The sequence below is a fragment of the Adiantum capillus-veneris genome, chromosome 5 (genome assembly GCF_014529385.1).
Source record: "Adiantum capillus-veneris isolate H3 chromosome 5, ASM1452938v2, whole genome shotgun sequence".
In the NCBI taxonomy this organism is placed as follows: domain Eukaryota; kingdom Viridiplantae; phylum Streptophyta; class Polypodiopsida; order Polypodiales; family Pteridaceae; genus Adiantum; species Adiantum capillus-veneris.
The window spans coordinates 116,517,857-116,529,597 of NC_140935.1; the positions used below are offsets into that span (position 1 = coordinate 116,517,857).

The 11,741-nt window shown below is 41.6% G+C and overlaps 1 protein-coding gene across 1 annotated transcript; it reads right to left on the minus strand.

Moving 5' to 3' along the window:
- Nucleotides 1-7,207: 7,207 nt before the first annotated feature.
- LOC147457962 (uncharacterized) lies at nt 7,208-8,323 on the minus strand. Its single transcript, XM_086513382.1, has one exon. It carries the CDS (start codon nt 8,321-8,323, stop codon nt 7,208-7,210), a length of 1,116 nt encoding a protein of 371 aa, XP_086369508.1.
- Nucleotides 8,324-11,741: the final 3,418 nt, after the last annotated feature.

Genomic DNA, 11,741 nt, shown 5'->3' on the forward strand with positions numbered 1-11,741 from the left:
ACCTATTACCAACTGGAACAATTGGTTTCAAAGGGTGACAAGCTCATTTCAAATGGTATGATCTACCCAAGGAAGGGGGGAGTGTTTGCTGACTGTCATCATTCATTTGTTTCCCTCTCAACCTTTCTCCCTGACCTCTTAATCTCCGATCTTAGGGAATGTACATATAAAGCTTTATACTCACAAAAAAAACAAAACAGAACAAAACAAAAAAATAAAGAGCAAGAGCAATTAGCAAACGAGTATGCACATTAAAAGTCAAAACATTGACTCAGACCTACACATTCACATCTGGTACAGTGAAACAGAAAGCTATGCCATAAAACACCTTTGATCCTCATCACTTGAGTGATGGAGGGTAGGTAAGATTAGTACGATAGGAGTGTTTCTGTTTTAGAGTTGAGAGATTGGAAAAGTTCTCTTTTCCCACTGATGTGCCTCCTAGAGGTATTGTTTGTGTTTCATAGTGTGTACAGGAGCGTGTTGCTATTGATAGGATTTGGACCTTCATGGAACCTTTCTCTCGTTCACACTTCAAATCAAGCGCGACCATCAACACAAACAGGTGTTTTATGTCCATTAGCATTGCCCTTATCTTTTTGCATCCATGTTTGTCTGCTTTGATTGTGATTGGTAGCATAATATTCACCGCATTGTCTTAGTATCAAACATTTAATTTAATGTAATGTTTTGTCATAATCACTTGTTTAGGTGTAAAAATCAAGCAGTCCGACTAAGCTAGTTTGACCAAGCTAGGTATTAGAAATCTTCTCTTAATACCATGGGGAATGCCTTCCTAATAAGCAATGGTTACTTAGGTTCTTAATCCGATTTAGGCAGCATTGTGTGAAATGTACTAGGGCTTTCTAGTGGGCTTAACCCTATTGACCTTTAGTTTAAGTATTATAAAGGGAGTTTACTAATGTGATGAGCCTGGGGAGGGTAACAATGTTATATGACCCCCCAAAGTTACAAAATTAAAATGCTGAAAATGAACAAACAAAAAATCAAAGTGCCAAAATGTAAAATTTTAAGCTGGAAGAGAAATCCCTGCTTAAATTGGTACTTCACTCACATGTATCGCCTATGGTACTAGAGCCCTAGAGGTTCCCAGTGTGGGCGCTTTTCCTTGAAAAGCAAAAAACCCAAGGCATACAAAATAAGCACACACATCATAATTGAATCACTGTGAAAAGACTTTGGGGGGTCAAAGGAAAGGTAATCAATCAGGCGATGATTTCATGAGAAATTCCTTTTATGGTAGCTTAACTACAAGGTCTTCTAGATATAGCCTCTAGTCAGCCCTCGAACATGAATACTTGGCTCTCGCGATTAAACAACTTAATTGACCACAGAAAATTAAGAAGCTTACCCATGGTATTAATATTCGATCTCTAGTGCCTTTCGACCGTCAAATTAGCGACCCCATACTTGTTTAATTTTTTACCTTTACATCTGTTTATGCATTTGATTACATTGCAATTTAATGTTCATTGCTACCAAATTGTTTGAAATTCTTTGACCAATCAATTTGTCTACCTGAAACTGCACATGCTTTTTAATCACTTATAAAAATGCAATTACTGTGCCAATGTTGTTTGATTTTGCAGTGACTGAAGAAGGCTAAGGACATTCATCTCAAATGCTCTTCCACCTCGACGAACCAGCTTCAACTCAATAGCTTCCGAGGAAGGAATCTACATCAGCAAGGGGGGCATGTTAACCCTCAAGGCACACGGACACCCTATGATCTATAAACGTTGTATTATTTAGAGTCAGGTACCGGGCTTGTCGGACCAATAGGAAAAGGGTAAGAGTGATCGCCGATGAGAGGCACACTCTAACTGGGACATTCAAGGGATTAGTTGGCTAAGCATGGGCGCCCAAGTGTGAATGGGGTGAGCTCCTATAAAATCCAACTAAACCTAATTTTTACTCATTCTCTCATTTGTGCAATAGAAGAGTGCTCTTGCTCCATCTCCATCTCCATCTTCTTCTTCTTCACCTCCTTGTGTGTGTGTGTGTGTGTGTGTGTGTGTGAGAGAGAGAGAGAGAGAGAGGGAGAGTGTGTGTGCGATCGAGCATTACGAAGGCACGACGGAGGCGAGGCGGTTGAGCGCGGCACGACTGCAGCTTCTTCTTCATCGCGGCGAGGAATCCACCACGAAGGCGAGCGTAGAGCGGTGAGTGACACACCCTTTGCTCTCTTGAGCTTGCTAGTTTAGGCTTGTTGTGTGCTTGGAGCCGTTTGTGGCTCGCACACGGTGTATTGGCAAGTCCCTTGCTTCGACAGTGCGGCAAGGAGCGCACAAGCTTCCAATTTGGGATATAGTTGTTGTAACGACATTAAATACTAGATATTGTCAACATGGGGATGTTGAGAAAGAGCTCAAATGTGATCCGAGCACTGCTTGGTATAAACTTCCTTATGTGCAACTCGGTCATCATGCCCATCAAAAAGGGTTGTTGCATGGAATTGTTGATCACCCTCTAGTGGGTATGTATTGCTTCTATATATGCATGCTCTGCACACCGGGGCTGGGAAGTGTCTGCCGTTGGGCAGAAGGGGATACAATAGGACTAAAACTAGCCGTAAAAGAGGGTACACGGTGGGCCTCGAAAAAAAGGCTGTCCAAAAACCGCATGCAAAAACCAACAACCAAAAACCGCACCAAATTTGCAAGATTGCAGAGCAAGCACTGCATGGAGAGTAGAGTATAGAAGCATAGTCAGGTGAGTTCATTCCGGAACTGTGGCTGCATAGTAGATGCATGCCTCTTTGAGACAGGTTTTGACTTCGAGAGGAGGCCTTGCACTATATGGTGCAGGTTTAGGGGAGGCGGTATTTTAGAAGTAAGTATTTTTTCTTTTTAGAGCTAAGGCGGGTGTTATGAGTTGAATGATTGGGAGACAAAAGAGGGCGAGACAAGGAGGTAAATTTCTCCGATTCTACTATGATTGCTTACAACACCAAGAATAATATAATTTGTTGCATATGCCTATTAGTAATCACTCTAGTCTCTGATTGCTTGGCAGGCAAAGGAGCTGGGTTCCAAAGGAGCAATAATCGAGCAAGCATGGCATAGAGACTTGGCCATATAGCTGGAGATGGTGTTGAGGCTATGCCAGCCAGAGAAGACCTCTCCAAGGAGGCCATCAGATATACTGAGAAACATATGGAGACTAGTGTGTTAATCTTGTGTGAATTTATCACTTTCTTGTGTCGATATTAAGTGTGTATATTGGGGTCGTGTGTGTAAGTTTTGTGTAGCAGTGTTGGTAATGGCTTTGGAGGACTTGCATGGGTTGTATGTTTGTGTAATGAGATCTAAAGCAAGAGAGCATGCTCATCTTCTATTACCCTCAAGCTCTTTCCTCTTGGAAAATTTCATAAAAACAGATGAACATTTACTCACCCACTCTCTCTCTCTCTCTCTCTCTCTCTCTCTCTCTCTCTCTCTCTCTCTCTCTCTCTCTCTCTCTCTCTCTCTCTCTCTCTCTCTTTGTTGAAGTCTACACCACCGAAGGAGTTGAAATCTAGTATAGACCCCCTCTTATGGTGCCCCCTCTCTCTCTCTCCCTCTCTCCCTCTCTCTCTCTCTCTCTCTCTCTCTCTCTCTCTCTCTCTCTCTCTCTCTCTCTCTCTCTCTCTCTCTCTCGTAGCCATCAAGGCTATAGGGCCCTCTTTCATCAGTCCTCCTTCAAATTTAAAATGTAGAGGTAAATCTCAAAATTTGTAGGTGGTATTACACTAAACCTTGGTGTTTTTCGAGCATTTTCCTTTGTCTACATACTGAGTGGACTCTCTCTCTCTCTCTCTCTCTCTCTCTCTCTCTCTCTCTCTCTCTCTCTCTCTCTCTCTCTCTCTCTCTCTCTCTCTCTCTCTCTCTCGCTTGTTGTCCATGTACTGGGCTCTCTCTCTCTCTCTCCTTTCCTCTCCCTCTCTCTCTTGATAAGAGAGAGAGAGAGAGAGAGCGGTAATGTATGTGTTTGAAATTTATAAGATGGACAACATTTGAATCTGTGCAAGTTCACATGAAAACCTTTATGCAGCAACCTAAACAAAATTCATCACAACATATTTTCAAACTAACTTTGCACTAACATGTATAGAGTAAGTGATATTTCCCATGTCAAAAAATATAACATGCGTAGAGATTTAAGATTTATACGCTCAAAAGCGTAGCCTACGACATGCCCTGCTGCGGTATCGAACCACCCATGGCCCACGATGTAAAACACATCTACCAATCACTTGAGGAAGAGATCCTAACACAAAAACATGTAGGAACCAAGCACCGAGACTAAGATTCTGAGCAAACATAGCATTAATTGGACGGGTTCTACCTAACTCCGCAATGGTGACACGTGCTCTGAATCCTCTCTGAATAGCAACTTGAATGTAGCACATCAAGCTCGGATCATATGAAGCATGATATATACCCACCATCAAGAATTCTGGGTAATATTGTGATCTATAGCCAAACAAAAAGCTATTAATAAAGATAGATATTTTGAAAAACAGAAGCTATTACTTTACTATATCAACATCAACATTGTTATCTTGCTACATCCAAGTCCTCGAGTAGATGAGTCACCTGCATGGCTGTGATTGGACCCCTCCATAATGGTGGATCTAATACATAATCGTTGACTGTGAGATTTAAATTCTTTCAAGTATCGAAATGTCACAAACACACATATACAATATTTTACCTCGGACGTGTCGAGGTCGTCTCCCTAGTGTGTAAGTCACAGAGGCGTTAGATCCATCTTCATTCATACATATACATATACAATAAAGGATTATAAATTCATCAAAAAGCACATGAATCGTAAATCTAGCAACACTAATAAATCTTAGTCAATTGTTTAAGAAAATATACCTTGCTTGAGGCTACACCATGTTTCATAAAAAGATACTAAGCTTAAAAATGACAAAGAAATATTCGCTCTATCGTTTCTTGTGAGAGTCATCGTGCTTTTTTATTGGATGAAACATATCCAACCACATTAAGCCCCATAGAAAGGGGGTGGCAGGGGGCAGGTCAATTGCAACACCTCTTTGTAGACAATGTTAGAAGTGTATGTTTTTTGATCTCCATGTCTACTAACGCTTGTTAAGTGACTATCACCAACCACAACCTTGATGGCAGAAGAGGATCTCACGCGAGACATTGCCACTTACAGTTGACCATGGGTGAAAATAGGTGTTGGGGGATACAATCCAAGAACTCCCAATGTTTGGCCTTGTGCCTTGTTGATTGTCATCCCAGAAGCAATTCCACAATGCACCAAGATGTATTGGATCACAAAAAACCAAAATGACTACAAACAGTAGGCGCAATTGTTGCCATGTTTGTTGAAAAGAAGCTTCTTCCAAACAAAGAAACCATTTATCATCAACTTGCAGTAATCCTGGTGCATTACATGCTTCTTTAAATGTGTCATATACTTGTCCATTGAAAGTTCTAATCTCCTCAAAAGACTTACATCCTTTGCACAAGTTGAGTAACATACGCAAATAGTACAAGTCTCCAGCATTGGGAACAATGTGGTACATTCTTCCAATCATGTCACCAATCTGTCTTTGAGTCCATGCTCTACTTGCTGGATTCCAAACCCACTTTGTTGGTGTCATAAAATCTAATATCTAACCAACCCTTCTCATATTAAATTGATCACTTAATGTGGGAGAATGAACGGGAACAAGTGTTAAGATATAGATATGTGCTTATAGATCTATCTCAACACCGGGGCCAATAGTAAAGGGGCCCAAATGAGAGATGGTATATCAAAGAGCAAGGCTAACCAATGGATCATAAGACCTTAGGGTTAGCTTCATTGAAGACCTCCAATAATGTGTGTAAAGTCCTTTGACCTTAGGTAAGCTAGGTCTGAGCTTGAGGTGGGAACCCGGCCCAAGCTCGAGGTGCTTGTCGTGCTTGAGGTGCTTGATTAAGGTGCTTGAGGTACTTGACCTGCTGCATGATTAAGGTGCTTGAGGTGCTTTGACATGCTTGCCTGAGATGCTTGTGGGAACACCCCTAGTCCAAGTGCTTAGTCATGCTTGATGACTAAGGTGCTTGAGCACCAAAGGTCAAAAAGATCCCTACAAAGAGGGGGGCGAGCCCTTTTCTTAGGGGCTAGAGAGATAACACACACACACACTCTCTCAAGGAAAGCCCAAGCTTAAAGAGGCAACATGGACACATGTCAAGCCCTACCCATGTTACCTCCATGAGGTGCTTGAACTCTATCGGCTAGGATTAAAAGGGGTCCAATGATAATTTACAACAATTATCTAATTGTTTTTTCATTTATCAAGTCCTCTCTCTCAAAGGGGAAAGGGGGGCACTTGTCCCAAGACTACACCTATTGCTAGAAATGGCTCAAGCTGGTGATTGGCTAGGCTTGGCATGAGCCAATGAGCTTCAATGATGAGCTAGAAGAGGGGGTCAACCTAGCAAGGAGGGGGGTTACTTAGGGGGTATACTCACCCACACACACTCACAAACACTCTCATTGTGTGCTATGCAAAGTGCAAGAGCTCCCTCTCCTTCTCCAAGCAAGTAGAGGTTGAGAGCCTACACCAACACTCTTGGATATGGAGTGCAAATCCAACCAAGAGCCATGCTTCAATGCTTAAGCTTGCCATCTCCTTCTTCTTCATTACTATGCTATTATGTATGCTAGCAACAAGAGTTATGATAAGTGAGGAACTAATTTTTTCTCCTACGAAATGTTTCTTCTTCCTCTTCCCTACCCTCATTCCCTGCTAGCTCTCTCCACCTTCGAAGGTGTTTGAGGTCTTGGGACTGAGGCTTGGGATAGTTAAAGCTTTCTTCAAGTTTATGTTATGTTTGTGATGCATGAAGCTTTCCATCTTCATTGCATCACCTAGGTCACAAGGAACACAAAGATTGTATTGTAACAAGTCTCTCTTAATGGCAGAAATCATAATACAAATGCCTATTGGAGGGGGGGATCGGCTCCATATAAATCCGGTCCTCAACTGTTGTCATGTTCTCTAAATTCTCTCTCTTACAAAAGTATTGTTCATGCCAAGTTAACTAATTGTTATGATTATGTTGCTATCTTCAATTATGTTCACCCGCTATGCTCACAAAGTCATTTCTCAAAAGTACTCTCATTAATTTCCGCTACTCTCAAATTAAATAGGCCAATTCCATTACAGTTGGGAAGTCTATGTACAACAAATCGTTGGCCTCTGGATATTGTTGATTTGCAACAAACCACTTAGTGAGCGTCGTCTTTTTGCTGACCTCTCCCTCCACCACACTCTGTACAGTCGCTCTATCTCGCTGAAGATGACTTGATTTTGATGAGGCAAGTGAACTTGGAGCCGTTGTATGTCAGGTTTCTCTTTATGCATGTGAAACCCAAATATACGCCAGATAGCCTCAGATGCTAATACATATTGAGCATTAAGATAGTTTGTAACTTCATTTAGAAGCCCTTCACTATCTTGTAGAACAACAGTGGCCCTGTCATGTCCCTTATACACATACTTGTAGAGATATTTCAGAACGGATATAGTGGAGCAAACCTCCACATTGATATGTGCATTGTACCTTATTGAAAAAAATGGATTGTATGGAACAATCCATTTATTACTCATTTGCACTTTATTACGAATAGTGTAATTTCCATCATTCCTCCTCATGTACGTTGGGTATCCATCCCTAGCCACAGTAGTCGATGTACTGAAGCTTCGAGGATATTTAAACCTGCACTTTCCCTCTTTCATACATGGAGCATTCTTATTCAAGCTTCCACATGGGCCATGCACATTACACCGACTGATAGCATCATACAACTGTGGAAACATTATCTTATCAGGAAGCTCCGCACACACAATCTTATCATAATGCAATGTCTCTGTTGGCTTATGCTCAGATGCAAGTATCAATAGAATGTAAGCATGAGGAAGGCCTCTCTTTTGGAACTCAATCACAGAAATGTGTCCAATGACCTTACCAAAAATAGCTCTCTTAATCAGCAAGCCCATCAAATCCTTGAACTTATGGTAGAAAACACGGGCAGTAAGATCGGGATGATCATTGGATGTCTGTCCAGGCAGTAACGCATCATGTATCTCCTTCCATCCAGGATTGCATGTGAATGTAATGAAGAGATCAGGTTTTCCTCTCTTGCGTACAATTGCCATGGCATCCTGATACAGCTGGTGCATATAGCGAGGGCCACCAACATACGAAGAAGGAAATACAACCCTTCTTCCAACATTAGCACCCAATAATAGTTCTCTATCATCCCTTGTTCCATCTCTTGCTCCAACCATATCTGTCAAGCCTAATACACCTCACTGCGAGGTTCACTTTGATGATTACAAACCCACAAAAGCCTCAAATCCTCCATACATCTATATGCATCAACAATATATTGTTGCAGTAGCCTACCACCACGTAAAAGACATTGTGTCGTGTCATCTCTAATTTGCAATCTATACTTGTAGAAATCCATTGTAGAAATATACTTTGTATATCCATTTACTCACTCTCTGCTTACTTCCGCTCTGTTCACTTGGGGTATGTAAGGATTCAAACCTTCTTCACCATTTGGGAATATCAACACATATAATAGAGGCATGTATGACCTATGGCAATTTGAGATTCTTTTTAGACCACCACCCAAAAAATTCAACACAATATCACGATGGCCAATGTTGCTCTCTTCACCCTGACCAGGCATGATTACAGCAACTTCCACACTTGTTGGAGCAACATACTGCCAGCCATTTGTACGCTTCTTAGTTATGACCATCTTAATCTCCGGAATATTGGAAGTTTGGACCATTTTAGCAAACCCCCTAAAAGCTTGAACATACGGATTTACTCAATGCATCATCGATTGCAAGCTTTCCAAAACATCTGGTTTGAGTTTAGAAACATGACTCGTCCTGTTTTGCAACTCATTCTCAATGTCAAAAAAATACAACTGAGCAAAGCGAGGGAATTGACCTGATCGCTCTTCTAGCATCAATGGACCAATGTTATGATAAATAGATCCACCTTGAAGGTATAGATTCCTTTTCTTCGGCAGAGAAATTCATCTATATGAGCTCCCAAAGAAGAAAATGCCAACCCACTATTGTATGCTCTGATATGTTTCAATAATTTTCTACTTCTAGTATTACCCCCGTGCATCAATTCTCTTAATTCTAAAGGAGGTTCACTTAATGGTGGCAAAGAAACATTTCCTGAGTTGCAACAACTCTTCCCCACAAATGTGTGAACGGTCTTTGCTTATGTTTTCCAAGCTAAAGCACCACAAAAGGAGCATGCAAAATCCAAGTTGCCTATGTTGTGAAGAATACACTTTTCATGAGAAAGAGACAACATAGAGATATGCATCAAGGAAGTGGTCTCAGACTATAAGTAGGTGATAGATAGGCAATGTGTCTCAACTTTGGAGTAATCTCCCTCTCTGGAGACAATTACAGGCTCCTCAGGAACATCTCCATTATTCTCTTCCAAATTGCCTTCCACTTCAATCCCTACATAACTTTGCGAGAGAATTGACTCGTTATCTACATCCAATGCAATCCTTCCCTGAGGAAATTCATTGCATCGATTCCCGTTTATCAAATATTAATCTCACCCAGAGAATGTTGAACTCTATCTTGCGTTGCTGCACGTCGCGTAGCTCGAGAGGCTTGACATATCCTACTACGTCTTGCATGTCCAGGAGACAACACCTCTGGACCAATAGCCATTTGTCCAAAAAAGAACTCTTATAAGTACTCACAGATATATACAGGTTAGTATCTAGAGAATTAAGAAGAGAGTATGGAGAAGAAAGGATTTCCCAACTATGTCTATCTTTCTTTGAGGGAGTCAGTGAGAGGAGGCTTGCCAACCCACATGGTAAATGTCTATATACTTCTATATATGTCTCTCTATATCTCATCTAACTACTACTAAGAATATAATTGGGGGAGTGATCCGATTAGCCCATTGACGATTGTCGGTTAAGGCCTGAGTTTCAGCCATGACAATTTTCCACTGCGGTTACAACGCGCAAGTCTGCACGTCAGCCGGATTCTCGCAGTTGATGCAGATGTGCCAAGTTAACCCATTATTGGCCATTGACAACCCACATCAAGATGGATTCAAAGGTGCTCAGCCCTGAGGTGCTTCATTATGAAGAGTTACCATGGTGACAGTCCCCATTTGAGTTGGTAGAGTTGCATTGAGGCTTGAATTGTTGTGTACATTCCGTTCACGCAATCAAAAGCAAATACCACATCGGCAATGGTGTGCATGTGATTGCATTGGGAGAGACCCTCTCGCTTTGCATCTGCCAAAAATAGCCCATAGCTTCTTGACCCTACCCAAATTGGGCATATCTGGCAATCAATGCATTCAAAGAGACGGCATCCTATATAGGAAGCTCTCTCCCACTTTTTGTGCTTTATGAAGTGCTTCACATTTGTCATACCTAGAAAGAAGTTCAGATATTGCACACACCTAGAATACTTTGTGTGTGTGTGTGTGTGTGTGTGTGTGTGTGTGTGTGTGTGTGTGTGTGTGTGTGTGTGTGTGTGTGTGTGAGAGAGAGAGAGAGAGAGAGAGAGAGAGAGAGAGGAGAGATTCACTGCAACATAACTTGAGAGAGAGAGAGAGAGAGAGAGAGAGAGAGAGAGAGAGAGAGAGGGCGAGGGGGGTGGGGAACGGGAGGTGTGACTCAAAAGACATATTGGAAACAAAAATACTACAATTATGGAGATCCTCTGAGAATGTAGTATCCAAAGAAGACAACCAAGAGTCGTGAGAAAATTGGTATCCACTACATACATAAGCCTCCACCAAAATGTAGTCAATATCCCCAAAGCCACCAAAATATAGATCCGCTAAGCCTATAAATGGGAAAGAAGTGAGTATGTATTTTGGAGATCCTCTGAGAATGTAGTATCCAAAGAAGACAACCAAGAGTCGTGAACAAATTGGTATCCACTACATACATAAGCCTCACCCAAAATGTAGTCAATATCCCCAAAGACACCAAAATATAGATCCGCTAAGCCTATAAATGAGAAAGAAGTGAATATTTCTCTCAATTACATAATTCACTTCTTGCTATCAATTGCCCTACTTTGAACTGGATGGAACATCTCCAACGGTATTAATCCCCTTCTTGGGCTAATGGGTCATTACCAATGCATGGAGCTTGTTTGAGATAGATCTAACTTCGGAGACACCTGTAGTATGTTGTACTGCTACGGCGGTCAATTTGTTGCTAGTGCTTTGTAATTCAGGCACAATGCTTTTGAAATCCATGCTATCCTTGTCAAGAAGGGACCTCTCCACGAGACTCATGATTTTTGCATGGTTGCTTTCTATGCGAGAAAGTTGTTCTTGCACTGAGATCTGCTGTTGCAAAATACCATTGATTTGTAGCTGCATCTGCTCCTCTAGATGATGAAGATAAACCCCTTTCTCATATTGTGAATGGCTCAACCAATGAATGCTCTCTCTATAGGAAACCTGTGATGCCTCCTCTCTCTCACATGAGGCTTGAATTTTGGAGCATACTAGTGTGGATGACACCTAGTCCATCGACAATTTGCTTCTTTGCAAGTTCATCTCCACCTCGGGCAACGCGCTTGGCATTTCGTAAATTGTTGCCTAGGTCTCTCTCTGGGGTAGAAAATATCACCTCCGAAGAATCTCCTCCAGAGGTAAGCACGTGCTCCATTA